Source organism: Panthera leo, chromosome B3 (genome assembly GCF_018350215.1).
Source record: "Panthera leo isolate Ple1 chromosome B3, P.leo_Ple1_pat1.1, whole genome shotgun sequence".
In the NCBI taxonomy this organism is placed as follows: domain Eukaryota; kingdom Metazoa; phylum Chordata; class Mammalia; order Carnivora; family Felidae; genus Panthera; species Panthera leo.
In genome coordinates, this window is record NC_056684.1 from 17,159,248 (window position 1) to 17,178,289 (window position 19,042).

A 19,042-nucleotide genomic window follows, 5' to 3' on the forward strand; every position below is an offset into this window, starting at 1 on the left:
GAGCGGGAGTTCATGTTCCTACACGCTCTCCGCCAGGCGCCCGGAAACCGTAATAGAAGCCCTCAGTACTCTCCTCAGATTCATTTCTACCACATTCTCTCCCCTGAGGCGGCCCCTCCCCCAACCTTCGCCCAGGGACTGACAGCCAAAAAAAGAAGAAAATAATTTGGAGATAGCAAATGAATCTTGTGGAATACTTGGTCAGTGATTAAATCACAATAATTCTATAACCTCTTCAAAGGCAAATATGTCAAGATAACAGGCTCAGAGCAAAATAAACAAGTCTTACAGAAATGATGCCAAGCTTTATAAAGAGATTACCCACACCTTCTGGTGGCTGCAGCCCAGAATCCACAACGATTTTTTTTTTTTTTTTTTTTAACTTGTCTCAGACCTTCTGGCCATTGTGTGAGAGCTCCTATGCAGAGAGCTCCTATGCAGGTCTGTGGTTCTTTACAAGTTTTCAGTGTATTTTTTTCTGTGACCATGATGATGCTTTCCATGTACCCATGATCATTTCTGTGGGGCCCTGGAAAGGGGAGTGAGTCACAGAATAGATGCAGATTTAGTGAGATTGTGACACCTCAATTATCTTTGGCCCCACTCCCAAACATTTCCTATTAATCACCAAAATGCTCCTCACCCCCTTAGGTGTGGGTATGGTTGCCCAAAGATGTGGTAACTTCCCAACAGGAACAATAAAATACATACCCAGGACACACATCGTTTCATTAAGTTTAGACGAAACCAAATGCGTGATATCGGGCAAGTTATCTAATCTCTATGTCCCTCAGTTTCCTCCTGTATAAAATGGGCATGTAACAATGAAACTGGCCCTTGCAGGGCTGTTATAAGGACTGGTCCACAAAAAGTGCTCAATAAACGTTAGCCGCTGTTGCTAATATTGTCACTATGCCATGCCATCACCTGTCCCAACTCTCTATTGAGTTTCTAACACCTAGAACAGCATCCGAATTCTTCACTGTGGCTCCACCGGCTGTGTGATCTGGCTATGCCCGCCCTCTGCCTTGCCCCACCACCTGTCTCTTCCCCCTTCCCAGCCATCCCAATCTGCCTCTGCCACTCCTGTTGGTGCTTCCACACTGACCGTCTCTTGCCACTGCCCTGGTCTAAGATACATCTTCTCTGCCGTGGACTGTGGCCACTGCCTCCTCCTACCGGTCTCTGTACTTCTGTCTGTGTCCCACCGTCTATTCTTAACTCAGTAGCTGGCGTATCACGGCCCATGTCCCTTCTCTGCTCGGAACCCTGTCAGCTCCTGTCAGAGTCAAAGCCAAGGTCCTTACCATGGCTCCTTGCCCCAACTAACCTGCTGCAGCACCATGGCCCTCTGGCCTCCTTGCTTTCCTGTGCCCCTTCTTCTAGGTCTCTGCCCATGTGCTATCCTACTAGAGACCTCTTCTGAGCACCCCATGCAAAAGAGCACTCCAGCCCCAGCACAGCCCAACCCCCGCCTGCCATCCCCACTTTCACAAAAGTTCCATGAAGGAGAGACCTTGTTTTGCCCACCACTCTATCCCACACCGGCATTTGGCCCAGGGCAGTTGCTCAGTAAGTACACTTGTAGAGTGAATAAATGGCCCTTGATCTCGAACCCCAAGATCTTTCTCACCTGGGCACCCCTCCATCTCGTGCTCGTCTTCTACCCCTACCCATGTCTTCTGGCTTTGGTCTCAGAGCAACTGTACCCTCCTCAGAAATGCCTCCTCCAAGAGCCCGGCCCAAAGTCCCTGCTCCCCCCCAACCCCCCCCCTCCCCCCACCCCAACCAGTTCTTCCATTGCTATCTGATGCTGTTACTTGTTTGCTTGTTTACTGTCTGGTTCTGTCACTAGGATGCTTCTATCCAAGTAGGGATCTGGCTTCGTCCATCTCTGTGCCCCCAGTGGCTACCACAGCGTCAACGATGCACTTGACCCATCTTTCTGAATGGATGGTGGTAGGTATACTGACGTTCATTAAAAACTAACAGCACGGATCCAGGGGAGGGGTGGAGAGGGTTCTTTCTGTCCTGCCCCAGTGTTTCAGTGAAACACCCTGGGCACCTGGAAACACCCCACCTACTGATCAGCTCTCTGTGGTGGCCGGTGCAAGCACTCAGGCTCTGGAGATGGCTTGTGCACAGAGGAAAACAAATCTAAGTTACTAAATAACAGCCCAACATCTGTCACCACAGATGCGCAACTCTGCACAGCCAACGATCCCTGCGTGGTGCTACCTGTCCAAATACAGGGTGACAGGTTTCCCTTCTCCCTGAGCGGGCTTTAGAGCAGTCATCACAGCTGCCTGGGAGACGGCCACTCAAAAACAGGCTACAACCACAGCCCGGGGGCCAGCGCCAAGTTCCCGAAGCCTCGGACGTGTTTCCTACCCAGCAAGGACATCAGGTGACTTCCCTGAAGAGGAAAAACTACCCTCAAGGCCACTGAGAAAGCAGGTGTGATGCTTAATGGTGCTGCTGTCGTGACTGTGGGGAAAGCCAGGAGCCACAGATCGTGACTGTGGGCACAGCGGCTCTGCCCCAGCACAGGGGAGGGGGCAGGGCTGTGAAGAATGCGGGGGACGTCTCAGTCACCCCAGAGAAAAAGTGGAAGCAAACTCACCCACCCAAGACACTCCAGGACTGTGGCTTTGAGAGACAGGTCCCCTCTCGGGACTCCAACAGGATTCGTAAGTGAGAGTGTTCAAACAAATCCAGTGTGAACACACATTCCGCAAACATTTACTGAAGCTTTGGTAACTGACGCTCTGTCTAGGTGCTTAGGAGACAATCGTAAGGAAAACAAGAAAGATAAGATACCTGCCCTTGTTATGCTCGTCAGTGTGTGTGTGTGTGTGTGTGTGTGTGTGGCCAGGGTTGGGGGTGGTAAGGGGAGACAGAGAGAGAAAATATACAAAAGACCTAATTATTGAGTAAGTAAGATTGTATGTTAGAACATAAGTGGGGAAATCCAGATTGAAATCACCAGTTACCAGTGATGAGATCCCAGCAGCTAAGACCACGGAAGTGAAGACATACCAGAGAAGTTATACTATTTGATGGACAAAAGTGTGCACATTACAACGTAAATTGCAGGATCACGCTATCTGTGTCCCTTCTGTTCCCCCAAGGATTCTCAGCTGAAGAGGGGTGCCTGGCACAGGTCAGAAATTCAGCACACTTTTACTGAAGAAGTGAAATGCTTGCCCAGCAAGGTCCTGCTTCCACAATATCCCTGGCAGGTGACTCTCTGGATAGGACTGGAATTTTTCCAAAGGTGAGCAGCTGGGGCTTTTACAACAAATCCCAAGCAAAACCACCTCCCCTCCCCCCCATACACACATTCTCCTCCAGGCACCTTTACAGTACTCCTGACCCGCTGAGGGTCACAAAGGTCTACTCGAATCAGCCAGCACACTCCGTGATCCCGCCCTTGCAAGCACAGCACCTAACATGATGCCTGGTCACAGAGTTCACATCTCCTGTTGGCCACTCTCCTACAGAGACACCTCCCCCTGTGCTCGGCATGCTCATGGAGCAGGGCCGTGCTGAGCACTGATCCAGCTGCTGGGATACCCAATGGAGCACAGCCTGTCCATGGGGCAGCAAACTTGAGAGGTGCAGTATCTTCAGTATTTTAGATATTCCAGAAGTACCTTATAAACCTCAATGCCGAGCTGGTTATTTTATTTGCCAAAAGTAATTTAAGTAGGTGCTTTGTATTATTTAGGGAGAAAATGTGGACAATACAAAGAAAGGGGTTACCCCAAATATCTGGCATGTTCCATCTGGAAGAAACGGTTATAAGAAATAGCATATGTAAAATGTGCTTCTTAAAGTTTCTTCATTAATTGAAGAAACACATAATGCTAACATAATAATCTGTATATAATTAAATATCTAAGTTACTAATATATGTTCATATGTTTTTTAAGACGTAAAATACACGATTATTTAACCAAGCCTAGAGGACAAAGTAAAAATATGGCGGTACGTGAGTTAAAGGGAGTTTCAATGAGTCCTCCCCTTCCCACTGTCTTTCACCTGCTTTTCTAAACTCTGGTTAAATATAAACTTACCTTATAGCTATTCCCTAAATAATTTACAACTGCTATCATATTCAGTTTTTTTTCCCACTTACTTTATCTGTGGACTTGAGGGTTAAGTGTTATTACTTTTCACATAATTTAGTGCTTACCCGTCAGCAGATCCAGATTCTTCCTTAAGCTGACCCACAGTGAGGTTAAGGTCAAGGAAAGATTCATGACTTCTGGTCCAAACTGATAGCAACACGAACATATAAACAGTCAGGTCGTGGCTTGGAAGGGAAGGGAGAAGGTCAAAGATTACACAGTACGTCGTATACTGACGTCTATAAAACAAGGTTGAACACTCAGGGTTGACGTGGTGAGGGGTCAAGAGGAGGGGGGAGTCTTGCTTCAAGGACATACTAAAACCATCTCCTGATGAGAGTTTGTAGTCAATCAAGATCACTTGGTGTTGTAAGGGTCTCCCAGACAACTGTAAATGAAGGGCTCTGAAATTATTCCATTGTGAAACCCATGACTGATTTTGTCACAAATGACAGCAAATGTTAGTAGAGAAGTTTGTGGTCACTGTATGTGAAGGACAGGGTTTGTGTATGTGTGTTGGAGAACATTCCTTGGGAAACGGAACTTTTCAGAGACACATCAGAATGCCTCTGGTCTAATGGAGCCGGTCTGTTTACTGATTGATTTCCAAGACCGTTTTGTAAATAAAAACAGTAACCGGCCCATCCTGGAGAACCATTAGGCTGTTAACAGAGCTGTGTGGGAGGTATGGCCTTTGCCCTCTATCTCTGCTCTTTCCCTCCTCACACATAATCAATCTGAGCACCACCGCAGATAACATCTGCTCTCCGATACAGAATGTATCCTATATACCCATCCATTTTTAGGGAAAATCGTCTCAGACAGCTGGCATGAAATCAATGTCCACCTGAAAAGTACCTCTGAGAGCCATCTAATAAAATCCAAAACTACGGCCATGAATCCAAAACTACAGAAGTCCAGGTTGGTTTCTCTAAATAAGCCAGAGAGAAATATTCGGTGTGTGACATTTTATAAACCCACAGCTGTTGAACGACGTCTTTCGGTTACAAAGCTGAACCCAGGGGAGACTGGCATTTTCACAAGAGCATTTCTTTTCTGGACGGGAATGCATAGGATGCTTGTCATAGCCATTACCTAAGTACTGAGACTGGGTAATTAACTCACCATTGTGCACCTCGCTCAGTTCAGAAACCAAACTTTTACACCTGAAATCACCTTCCTTTCATGACCTTTCGCAGAAGTGAAGCTATTTAAAATCCTAGCAAAAAAATAAACATGCACGTTTTTCTGAACACTCCAGACTTATGGGTTCCAAAGATTCAAGGGTGTCCCCTCATTAGGATAGAGTTACATCTTTGCTGAAATAAAAGTTCTTAATGTAGCCTTTTGTGGGGCACCTGGGTGGCTCAGTCGGTTAAGCGTCCGACTTTGGCTCAGGTCGTGATCTAACCGCTCATGAGTTGGAGCCCTGCGTCAGGCTGTGTGCTGACGGCTCAGAGCCTGGAACCTGCTTCAGATTCTGTGTCCCCCTCCCTCTCTGCCCCTCCCCTGCTCATGCTCTGTCTCTCGCTCTCTCTCTCAAAAATAAAGGAACATTAAAAAAATTTTTTTAAATATAGCCTTTGCCTACAGATCTCTGGATGTAAATTGTAGACTGATGTTAATGCAGTGGAAGAGTTTCAAGGCAGGGATATTTCCTTCATAAAATATTATGCATCAGAAGATGCATTCGAAGCTCTAAATATTTAGCGAAGGATAATCTGACATATTTACTAATATTTCCATCAAAAACAACGACATCTAAACTGTCATTTCAACAGTCTAGCTTCTTATGTTTTAGCATAGAGGAATACTGGTTTACGGTCTCTTTTCTTTTTTAAAAAGAAACGTGTAGTGACGGCCGCCGAAATCGGGAGTAACTTGAGCCTGTGACTTGAAAATCACAACTCAGCCCTATTCCTATAGTGATAAGAGTAACAGAAGCTTGTGATTCCTATAAGCTGGCTTCCCATAAGCCCTGAAACATTATAAGGCTTCCATTTTCATGACAAACGTTTGAAAATGCTGTTAAAATGGGATTCATTTATTGACAACACAGGATTTTTTAAAGTACTCGTTTTCCTCTCCTAAAAGGAAGACGTTTTTGCTGTGTTAATGTTCACATCTGTCAGTGACTGACAACTGGATCTGTTGAGTAAACATTTATTCTTTTCGACAAAGAAACTTCACGTAACGTTAAACTCTTAATGGAATTTTAGGATGGAGTGCAAGGGAATTTGGAGTGACTTCACAAACAATAATATCTAATAGCACACACACACCCTGAAGGTTCTCTTCCAGTGGCCCCGGGGAACAGGCCAGCCTTTGTATCAGCATGGAACAGACAGGCTAGAGCTTTTCAGGAAGAAAAAAAAATCAATACAGCGATATACAATGGTAGACAAAGCTACACGTGTTTACAGAGTTTTAGCACATAGAAACATCCGGTTCAAAAGCCTGTTGAACTTGGATCGGTGTTGGGACTCTCACAGGAAGCAACCCCTGACAAAATATCAACTCTTATGGAACAAGAAAAAAATTCTTTTGTTTAGACACAGACTATCAGTACAAAATATTCAAAACCTTTCTTGAAAGAAAAAGTAAATTCAAGGAAATATCTAATCACTAAGAGGAATGATGACTGTTTAAAACTTGGGCCTTGGGAGTTTGGCCTTGCACCTGTCTCCACCAAAGGAGATTAAAAAAAAAAAGACTGAGTTATAGTGTAAAATACACACACACACACACACACACACACACACACACACACACACACACACACATATATATATATATATATATATATATATATATATATATATATATATATGAAAGAGCCCATAATCTGCACCAGCCATAATGATCTTGGTATGGTAACCTGGGTAATATCTACCCACCAGAATTTAGCTTTTGATGAAAATGGTCACACATTGATAGCTTTTGCTTTAAAAGCCTCTTTCCAAACAAACAGACATCAAATCAAAATGCACATTTTAAAATTAGAAAGGTTTTGCCAACTTGTCTTCCATATTTCCAAAGACTGAATCTCACTCAGAAATCTCACTTGTGGATGCTCCTGTCTCTAAGATATGTGACAAGATCTCATAAATGCTCAGTTCATATAATGATGGGTATTTGTGTGGGTACCAGGCACCTTCTCTTCTCCCTGACACTAAGCAGCTACCATGTGAAGGCTTAGATTTTACCTTCAATACATTTATACTCATTTGGAGTCTGCCAATTAAACACTCTTTTGAATCAGTAAATAAATGCGGGAGGCCGATGCTGACAGAAGAGAGCCATCCGCCATTCACACCTTAAACCTAAATGTTAGGAAGGCAATCTGATTCAAGTGTTCTACAGAAAGGGAATGGTGGGGGGGGGGGGCAAAGTAACCTTAAACCCCGAGCCACTCTACCAACCCTTTCTACTTCACTCCCTGCTAGATGAGGATCTAAGTCTAGATTAGGTACTGGGAGTATTAGAGCAGATTTTCTACTCTGCCAACGTCCCTCTTTTCCTTCTGCTGCTTCTCCCCCTCCGAACTATCCCACTGAAACTTTCTATTTGTGTTTGTGTAAAATAGCAGGAACCTGCAATGTGCTATGCTACCTTCTCTTTGTGCACCATTTCCATGCAACACAATAAATTACTGTGCATTATTATTAACCATATCGCATGTGCCTGTGAATTTTAACTCATTCTGGCACTATAATTCTGTTTACTAAGATACACCCAGCCTTTCCCCGTCACACAACATTTTCTTCAACTTACAAACTAAAATGGGATCAGATATAATATGTGGTCTTCTGTGACTTGGCTTCTTTCACTTGGCATATTGTTTCCAAGATTCACCCATACGTTTTACTTTTCATCAGATGGCAAAAGGATCTTGTCCATCTGTGATACTAGGACTTTGGGTTGGAAAACTGTCCTGTTTCAGACCACAAGTGGTTACACGGTAGGTGGTCACAGACAGGGATGTTAATCTGTTTGAATAGTTCACTAATCTTCTTGGCTTCGTGCTTTTACGAGTAAAATTTAACACTAAAAAAAAGTAAACCTCCTAGCAAGTTTAATAGTCAATAATAATGAATTAAAATACATTGTTAGAGGAAAAGACACAAAACAAGTTAGTTGTTGCTTCTTTAAGTCTTTTGAGATACCAGAGTAACATTTGTTGCATTTGATAAACAACATAACAGCTTATAACAAAAGCAACCACACCCAGAAGGCCTTCCTGGCACCATAAGAATATGATTTAAGGACTAAAAGAATGTGTTGTAACGTTATTAGTCAACAGTTCATTAGGCATTAAGTAATTTCTAATCAAGAACCCATCATCATTGAACCATCTGAATGTGAACTTGCTGCTACAAAACTTTCACAAAAGTTCTGGAAAAAGCTTCAGTCTAATGAAGGCTGAGGAATGGTTTTACTTTGCATGCAGTCAGAGTTATCTGACTAGGGGACATCAAAAAATATAAAAAAGAAGGGGCGCCTGGGTGGCTCAGTTGGTTAAGCATCCGACTTCAGCTGAAGTCATGATCTCACGGATCTTGAGTTCCAGCCCCACGTCAGGCTCTGTGTTGACAGCTCAGAGCCTGGAGCCTGCTTCAGAGTCTGTGTCTCCCTCTCTCTCTGCCCCTCCCCTGTTCACGCTCTCTCTCTCTCTCTCAAAAATAAATAAGCATTAAAAATATATAAAAAAAGAAAATAAGGGGTGTCTGACTGGCTCAGTCAGTAGAGCACATGACTCTTAATCCCATGGTCATGAATTCAAGCCCCACCTGGGCGTGGAGACTGCTTTAAAAAAAGGGAGGGGGGTGCTGTAAAAAAAAAAAAAAAAAGAAAAGAAAATGATTCTTTTTCTTCATGTTTACCAATATCCTTTTCTGCTTTTAAGCGTTACAAAGTAAGTGAGTTGAATACACATACTTAGGGAAGTAAGTGAAAACTCCATCATTTGATTAGCCTGACTACATAATTCAACAAGGAATGAAAAAAAAAATAGGTTTTATATGATGGTAGGAGTTTTATATTTGGGTTTAATGCTGCTAAATAGTTTTTTCTCCTTACCTCTGCAAGGGGAAGAAGTTAACGCTTCTCCGCTTTTATATACGCCCTCATGGCCCAAGACAGAAAGGTCCTACAGGGGGAAGAGTCCAGGGAGACTAGAGGCTTTGCTGGGCCGATGAAAACAGTAAGGCCCAGAGGCTCCAGACTCCAGGACCAGCCTTCTTCCCAGGTCTCTGGACTCTGCCACGCTGTTCCACCCCCTGCACCACGGCCCCTTTGCAAGGTGCAAAATGGATTTGAGACAAGCTTCCTCAGATATGCTTCCCGTGTCGGGATGCCTTCTATGCAGGTCTGTCAAGGCCTATGGAGAGGTGTCACCTTGAAGGACAGAGGGAGAAATGATCCTTGAGGCTCCTTCTCATGCTTCTTTTAAACAAAAGGACTGATGACCTTTCTAGGCAAGGACACAGCTCACCCACGTGCCCCCTTCACTTTATATCTTTCACCCCCTGGTACCCAGGCCCACAGCACTGCACCACACATGATGCTCCAAGATGCCGAATCTGCTGGGCCACCTGGAACCCCAACCAGGCACGATGCCCCCTGCACTGCCGAAGCTTTCTGCTTCTGTCACCTGTCCCAGCGCCTGCCCCAACCCAGGTGGAACACAGCCACCTGTTCTGTCACAGAGCCTCCTCAGGGGGCAAAGTCTCAGAACGCAAGCCACAGAAACTCAACAGTTAATACGCATTCCCTCTGGCTAAGTCACAGATATTAAATGTTGGCAGATGGAGTATACCCAAAGCAAATCGGGGCTATTTTCAGTGTCTGAACTTTCTTTTTCCTCTGGGCCCCAGGAGCCCCTACTCTGACCATCTCCCTCCAGAACCACCTCTTCCCCCCCCCCCCCCCCCCCCCGCCCCACAAAGCAGACAACACTCCTAGGGCATGAAAGAGCCCCGGGGTTACCCACCCTGGTCACAGGATTTAAGAACACATGCCCTGTAGAGCCTGGTTTATTTGTTCTTTATTAAACTGTAAGATCACCATCCAATTTGTAAAGCCCCTCCTCCATATTAAAGGTTCAATGGCATCATTTTAGAGGCCCACTTCAAAAGTCACAGTTGCATGTAAATTACATTTGAGAAACATGTCACCTTCTTTGTAAGGCATGGAATTGTTAATATTCAAATGGGAGAACAAGGCCTTCTCCAAGGAGAGGACTAGAAGTCAGGAGCAGGGAGGTGGTGGGCAGAGGAAGGGGGGAACAGATGTCAATCACAGAATCTGGAATTGTGACATCTGGTTTCCTGAGAAATACACTATATATACATAATGAAAATGATCATGGTATAGATTAAGATTATGGTTTTCTGCCTTAAAAAAAAAAAAAAAAGTCTGGCCAGCCAACATCGACCTTATCACCCCCATGGTTCCAAGTGGAAAAAAGCGTCACAGACGCAATTGTACAGCCTAGAACAATGCGTTCTTGTAAACAGCGCGAGGGTTTTTTTTTTTCTCTCAAAGATAAATAAAGAAGGCATAACCTAGAAATAATACAACTACTTACGCACAACGAAAAAAGTTGGCAGTCATGATCAGAGGTAGCCTTAAGGGTTTGCTTGTTTGTCTTTCCATTTTACAGAAAGGTAAATGAATAGGAAAGTGACCTGGAAAAAGTAAGCTATAAGCTCACGTGTTCACCTTGATCGCCGCCGCGGTCTTCCTTCCGAAATGTAGAAGGCAAAAAGCAAGCAAGCAAGGAGCCACTGTAAGACTAATTTCTAAGTTAAGAGCTAGAAAAAAATATTTAACTGATTACTGAGCACAAAAATTCTTTAATTGCTTTAATCAACTCAACTGCTAGCAGTAACTGCTAAGAAACCACAGACCATAAACACGAAGCCTACTGCCTTGACCTGAACCTTGAAGATATCAAGCCAGAAAAGGGGAAAGGGGGAGAGAGAAAATGAGTCTTCTGCAAAGATTACTGGGGCTGCTTCCGTCCAGCCCCCACCCGGAGCTGGATGGCCTACCTACCGGAGTGCAGGGAAAAGGACAGTCCCTCCCCACCCTCCCCAAGCTGTCAGGGCTCCCTGCCACGGGAGCATCCTCAGGGAGCCCCGGGTGAGGCCGCGCAGTAAACAAACGGTTTGCAGAGTTACACAAACTGCAAAGCCGACATCATTAGGTACATGCAACCAGGGAGAAGATGTCTCTGCAGAGGGAGACCTGCGTTAGATAAATACCTGAGAAATCCTTTAATGGCAGGGACGTACATTACGTGTAAGCACACACTAGCACCTCCGAGGAAAAGCACGTAGAGTGTGACAGGGCCCAGAGAACAGGAAGAGAGACCATGATGTGGAAGACAATGGAACTTCCCTCTGACCTTTCACTGGCCCCAGCTCCTGACTCAGGGACTGTCCCTCCAGGAAAAATGCCTGTGCCTCCGCATCTAACCTCTTCCAGGTCCTCGACATTCCTCTGAACCCTGGGATGAGAGTAGCCACGGAATCCACGCCGGTGGGCACGTTCCTTTCTGATTTTGGAAGTGGCACACAATCTGATGGTTTCAGATTAAGATGTGTCCATTCGGAGGGGGGATCAAACATTTGTTCCGCACAAAGCCCCTCGATGCAGCAAGGGTGTGGGCAGGCCACCCCAGCATTCTTCACTAATGTATAGCCATCACCAATCCCATTACCAAAAAGAAAACACCTCGGAAGGAAAAAAAATACCCTAGCCATCAGCGGACTGTGACCTGAGGATACAGAGGCTAATCTGTCATGAAGCCCAGTGTGCAAACTGAGAACCCCACTGTCCCTCACAAAGATGCAGCCCTGAGAATCATTCCTGTTTTTCTTTGGCCTCCTTCTGGCCTCATCAAATTACATGTTCTCGCGCCACAAATGGCCTCCAGGCACATGTACAAAAAAGTACATGGAGCCTATTCAAAAAGCAGAGATATGCCCTTACCAGAGAGTACTAGCTGAGTATTCTAATTCTTTCCTCCTGAGCTGAGCATACCAGATGTACCTGGGGTAAAGGTGAGTGGTCATCTTTTTCAGGATCAACAGATAGAGTGCATTTGATATCTACCCTCTAAGGGTTCAAGGGTTCCACTAAAGGTGTGTGTGGGCGGTGGGGGGGGGGGGGGGAACACTTAACTATATAAGCTTTGAATTTGGATTGTGAAAGGCAAACCTTTCTAGCCATTTTGCATTTGCTCATACTCCTTCACCTTCTCTTGGATTTAGTCAACCTGAAAATTTCACAATTTTGAGGTGGGTGGTTTTGGGAGCAATAGTATTTGCATTTGTTTGAGGGTGTTTTATTTGGGAGCACCAAGGGGGCACTTTCTACCCAAGCCATGTCAGGTCAGCAAGGAGTGGTGAGGACAGTGACTTAATTCTGCCCTGCAAGCCAGACAGATGAAGGAAAGGACAGAAAATGGGAGACAGACCTGTGTATCCACATCAAGCTGGAGTCCCCTTGCTGAGGAGCTGGGACAAGGAAACCCTACGCAGGTCCCTCCACCCCCAGGTCTCATGACCACGTACTAACGGGTGCTGACGGATCCCGGGCACTCTTGTGGATATTTAAACCACACTGCAGGCTTAGGGAATGTCATCAACAACCAGAAATAGTGCCATTTCAATCCAGAACCCAGGCTCTGAGCAACCCTCAAGTGGGTGAGAAAGGTAAGGAATGCTCCAGGCAGGATCAGTTCTCCATGACTTAGGAAAAGATTAGGATGGCAACAAAAGCAGGGAGAGGGGTCACATTTCAGAAGTGACTCTCACAGCCCATCTCTCAGACCTCCGATGGTGCAGGCACTTGCTTGATCATCTGGTGACTGGGGAAATGGCCTGGTTCCTGGCCGGAGAACAACGTCCTTCCCCAAACCATTCTAAACTGGCCCTAGGAGTGGATATATACACACAAATCTGGATTATTTTTCCCCAACACAAATAAGAGAGAGGGCTTTTTTTTTTTTTTTTTTTTTTACCGTATTAAAAAGGGGCGCCTGGGTGGCTCAGTCAGTTAAGCATCCAACTTTGGCTCAGGTTATGATCTCAGGGTCTATGAGTTTGAGTTCGAGCTCTGTGTCGGGCTCTCTGCTGACAGCTCAGACCCTGGAGACTGCTTCAGATTCTGTGTCTCCCTCTCTATCTGACCCTCCCCCACTCATGTTCTGTCTCTCTCCATCTCTCAGAAATGAATAAACATTAAAAAAATTTAAAAAAAATAGTCGCCATGGAGATCACCCATGTTCTCAGGTCCCACACACTAAGACCAAGGTGCTTCCCTTCAGTGAGCACCTTTCTTTCAAGATCTGTTCAGAAAGGTTGAGAGGTATAAAAAAGATGTTTAACTCTATGGCTAACAAACCATAGAGTAAGAACTATTTGCAACAATGATAATTATTCTCAGTCTTGTCAGATGAGCCAAGGAAACCATGTTGCACCTTTAAGATGCCCTCACCTGGCTCTGTTCTCCTGGCCTTAAACTGGTGTTACCTGGACAGGGCTGCAATGAACAAGACCTCGAGTTAGGTGACGTGCTAAAAAATCTAACACTCATCCATACACCTCAGCAACATGCTTCGGATGCCTGCTTAAGGAGGCTGTACTTGCGAGGCCTACAAGTGCTTGGGATTTCTGGGGCAACCCTGGACCATGCACAGTGACCGAAGAGTAAGAGAACTAGGGTAAATTGAAAAACCAGCCATGATTAGATTAGGCAGCCAACCCACACGTCAGTACACCCAGCCCAGCGACTGATCACGGAGGTGCGCTTTATTTGAAGGAAACCCAATGCCCAGATTCCAGATTTACCATAAAGATCCATTATTGGCCATCTCATATGGTCAGATCTCCTGCCTCTTTCCCTTCCTGCCTGGGGCACAGATCATGCCAGCAGAAGGGAAATCAACACAGGTTGCTGAATGTTAACGTTAATAGTATAACATAGCAGGCTAGACTGCTTTACTCACATTATCTAATTCAATCCTCAAAATACGTCGAAAGGCATTTATTTATTCCCATAGTACTGACGAGGACTCCAGTCAAGCTCTGTAAAAGCCCTTGGAGCTACAAAGTCTGTTGGATCCCAAACCCCTATAGGACTGATTAACACCATCTCCTATAATTAGTATCCAAATGTACAATTTGCCACCCTTTTCCCGTAAGGACATTATTTTGAACTCTGGACTACCTAGCACTGAAATCTGTGACTATACTCTAGTTGTGCTATTACCTGATGTTCCCAAATTCAGGGCACACACACAACTTTCATGTGCTACTGTGGAATAGGAAACTGTAACATCTGACAGAAAGAAGGATGAAGAAACTCACAGTTCAAAAAGAATCTCCAAGTACCTGCCTGGGTACATTCAATTCTTGCTACAAAGTAGATATACAGTGTACTGTTTCCAAAAACAGCCTTTACATAAGAAAATTAGATTCAGTTCCTTGTAACAAGATGTCATGCTGATGAGTTGGAGGTTAATTACCAGAAGACAGTAACCAATCAAGGCAAATTTCAGTTGTAAAACTGGGTTTTAAGATTGTAATCATAAAATTACAAGCTACTAGGAACTAGGAACTACTTACCCTGTTTAACTGCTTGCCCCTTTCCAAACACACACACACACACACACACACACACACACGTGTGTGTGTGCGTGTATTCTTTTCAGTTTAATCCAAGTCATCGAAAAACTAGACACATTATAACTTTCAGTTTCAAATGGTAAATGTTTAGAATTATAAAAACTCAGATAAGGATGTCTATACATTAGACCCAGAACTACAGCAGGGGATTAAGTATGAGTGAAACTTGTGTAAAAAGCTCAACAACATCATTAGTATTTTGGCCAATTCTGATCACCTAGGTTGGTACCTCATCCTGACACTGTTCTTTCTAGAAGTAAAAGGAAAAAAGAAAAGATGGTCACATATTCTATACTCCCAAATGGAGCAGGATTCCCCTAGGTCTCTTCTGTTTACTGCAATGAGAAGAATGCCAGATCTCTGCACCATGTATAAACTAGTCCCCAAGGTGGAGAAAAACTTTTTATACCTAAAAACTGAATTTAAATGCCATACTGTTTGTGACAGACTAATCACAAAGTGTATGTGCACACAGTATGTAAATAACTTCTATCTTAGGAGGAAGGCAGGAGTTTGAGAGAGAGAGAGGTTTAAATATATATAAGCTTTGTTTTTAATGTTTTTATTTATTTTTGAGGCAGAGAGAGACAGAGCATGAGCAGGGGAGGGGCAGAGAGAGAGGGAGACACAGAATCTGAAGCAGGCTCCAGGCTCTGAGCTGCAAGCACAGAGCCCGACGCGGGACTCAAACTCACAGACCACGAGATCATGACCTGAACTGAAGTCGGACACTTAACTGACTGAGCCACCCAGGCGCCCCTATATAAGCTGACTTTGTGACAAAAGCACTTTCGGGGAAATAGCAACAGTATGCTCCACAAAATTCACCAAGTGGTTCCTCATAAAAACAACAGGAGTTTACATCACCTGAACATACAGGAACTTCTTTAGACTAGATTAAAATTAAATGCCATCACAGGGTGGTAAGGCAGTTGTTGGTACTATCCAGTACAGGAAAAAGTTTTGAAACAGAACTATATCTTTAAGAAACAGAAGGTTGCATTTCAGCTTAAAGTTAAAAAAACAAACAAACAAACATGGAAACCCTTCTTAACATCATGAACAAGGCAAGAAGTTTCCTATCACTGCATTTATTCAGCTACTGCAATAAGGCAAGAAAAGGAAAAAAAGATTGGAAAGAAAGAAATAAAACTGTCCTTATTTGCAGATGGCATTGTTTATGCATAAAATCCTAAGAAATTCAGGGGTGCCTGGGTGGTTCAGTCGGTTGAGCATCCGACCTCAGCTCAGGTCATGATCTTATGGTTTGTGGGTTCGAGCCCCGCATCGGGCTCTGTGCTGACAGCCTGGAGCCTGGAACCTGCTTTGGATTCTGTGTCCCCCTCTCTCTGCCCCTCCCCCACTCAAGCTCTGTCTCTCTCTGTCAAAAATAAACATTAAAAAAAATTTTTTTTAAATCCTAAGAAATTATCCCAAAAAACTAGTGAGTTCAACAAGTTGTATCTTCATATACTAGCAATGAACAACAACAACAACAACAACAACAAACTAAATACTTAGGTATTAACTCCAACAAACATATACAGGACACATATGTTGAAAACTACAAAATGCTCATGAAAGAATTCGAAGACAAACTAAAAGAAGCAGAGAGGCACCATATTCAAAGAATAAAAGGTTCAACCTCCTCAAGATATCAACTCTCCCTGCACAACTTATATACAGATTTACTACCATTCCTAAGCAAAATGCCAGTGTGGTATTTTTAAAAAAATTTTTTTTAATGTTTATTTGTTTTTGAGAGACAGGGAAAGACAGAGTACAAGTGGGGGGGGGGGGGCAGAGAGAGAACGAGATACAGAATTTGAAGCACGCTCCAGGCTCTGAGCCGTCAGCATAGAGCCCAATGTGGGGCTCGAACCCACAAACCGTGAGATCATGAGCTGAGCTGAGCTGAAGTCTAGCGCTTAACCGACTGAGCCACCCAGATGCCCTGCCAGTGTGGTATTTTAAAACGCAGACATGTTTATTCAAAAATTTACACTGAAAGACAAAGGACTATAATAGTTAAAACAATTCTGAAAAAGAAGAATGAAGTGGGAGGAATCAGTTTACCTGATTTCAAAATTTACTACTCAGTTACACTAACGAAAACTGTGTGAAACAGCAGATCAACGGAATAGACACACACAAATTTAGGTATGACTAATTTTTGACACAGGTGCCAAAGCGATTCAATGTAGGAATGAGAGCTTTAACTAAAAATGACGCCGAAGTAGACAACCCCAGGCAAACACAAAAACAAAAACACTTCAACCTAAGTCTTATGCCTAATAAAAAAATTAACTCAAAATGGCTCATGGACTTAAATAGAAAACATAACGCTATAAATCTTTTCGGAAAAAAAAATAAAAGAAAATCTTTGGGGGCTAGCACTAGGGAGAGTTCTTAGGCTAGACATCAAAAGCATACACCATAAAAGGAAAACTGATAAAATTTCCAATTTAAATAAATAAAACTTAAACAAAATTCAATAAAACTTAAAACTTTTGCTTCGCACAAGACTTTATTAAAAAGATGAAAAGACTAGCTACAGACTGGGAGAACATGTTTATAAAACATATATCCAACAAAGGACTAGTCTCTGCAATGAAAGAGCACTGAAAATTCAACATTAAAAAAAACAACACAACCAGAAAATCAGCAAAAGACACGAATAGGTGCTTCACCAATGAGGATATACAGAGAGCAAATAAACACCTGCAAATGTGTTCAACATCATCAGCCATCAGGGAAATGCAAATTAAAACCACGATGAGATATCAGTCCATATCTATCAGAATAGGCTAAAATAAAAAACAGTGATGATACCAACTGCTGGCAAGGATGTGGAGAAGGTGGGTCATTCACACATTGCTCGTAGTTATGTAAAATGGAAAATAGTTTGGCAATTTCTTAAAAAATTAAATATGCATCTAGTATATTACCTAGCAATTGCACTCCTGGGCACCTTCCCCCGAGAAATAAAAACTGACATTCGTGCAAAAACCTATACATGAATGTTTATAGCAACTTTTTTTTTAACAGCCAAAAACTGGAAATAATCCAGATGCTCTTCATGGGATGAACAGTTAAATAAACAGTGGTAAATCCTTACTATGGAATACTATTCAGGAATAAAAAGGAACATATAACAGCCTGGATGAATCTGGAAAATTAGGCTGAGGGGGAAAAAAGCCAATCCCCAAAGTTACATATTATAATTCCATTTAAAGAACATACTTAAAATGACAACATTTTAGAGATGGAGAGGAGAATACTTGTAACCAGGGTTAAGGAGGGAGTGGGGCGGGGGAGGGAAGTGGAGTAGCTATAAAAGGGCAATAGGAGATATCCTTGTATGAGGAAAACGTTCTGTATTTTGGTTGTACCCATGTCAATATCCTGCTTGTGATGCTGTAACACAGTTTCACAAAATATTACTATTGGAGAAAGTGTGCACGGGAGCTCTCTGTGTTATTTCTTCTAATCACATGTGAATCTGCAATTATCTCAAAATAAAAAAAAAATTTAATGTAAAAAGTCTTTCAACAAATAAGTTAACTTGCAATCACCCAGCAGCCTAGGCAGACAAACGGCTTCTTGCAAATCACATCATTTCCTGATTGATGTAGGCCGTCCAGATGTAAAACATATTCTGTCCATGCATTACCACTTCATCAAGAAGTCACAGCTCCAAAGAGGTTAATTTTTAAGCCTCTATTTAGAAATCCCATCTTTAAGCTAAATTGCATTTGTAGCAAAAGGACCATTTCAGTTATAATAGTTTAGGATTATATATTATGAAAACAATAAACTAAAGGGGTAGCTCAAAAAACAAGCAATCACAGTAATTAGCACAAAAGAATTTTTGAGCCGATTATTGAGCAACTTTCTGAAGAAACAAGACTATTTTAAACTAAAAGAATGCATACCCAAGACATGTTTATGGCAGGGTTATTTGTAATACTAAAAAACTGAAAACAATCTAACTGCCTAATTTGGAATGATTAAAGAAATTTTGCCCATCATTCTAGCATTATGCAATGGTTAAAAATAACAAGGTAGATCCATATGGACTGATAGTGAATAAATAATAATTAAGGTAAGTTATTAAGCTGAAAAAAGGTATAGAACAATGCAAAAGAATGATCCCATTAACACTATGTAGTTTAAAACTACAGATTCGAATATGTGCATACATGATGTAAA

At 43.1% G+C, this 19,042-nt stretch overlaps 1 protein-coding gene across 2 annotated transcripts in view; it reads right to left on the reverse strand.

Annotated features, from left to right (window-relative positions):
• Window positions 1-19,042, reverse strand: part of IGF1R (insulin like growth factor 1 receptor) — a 300,773-nt gene that overhangs the window by 155,030 nt on the left and 126,701 nt on the right. Inside the window, exon 1 of one of the 2 annotated variants that reach the window (XM_042941110.1) lies at window positions 4,199-4,318. The exons of the other annotated variant lie outside the window; for it this stretch is intronic. Coding sequence (XP_042797044.1) covers window positions 4,199-4,265 — 67 coding nt within the window. The 5' untranslated portion in view covers window positions 4,266-4,318. Of the gene's footprint in view, window positions 1-4,198; window positions 4,319-19,042 lie in introns of those variants that run through there. 2 annotated transcript variants of the gene reach the window in all.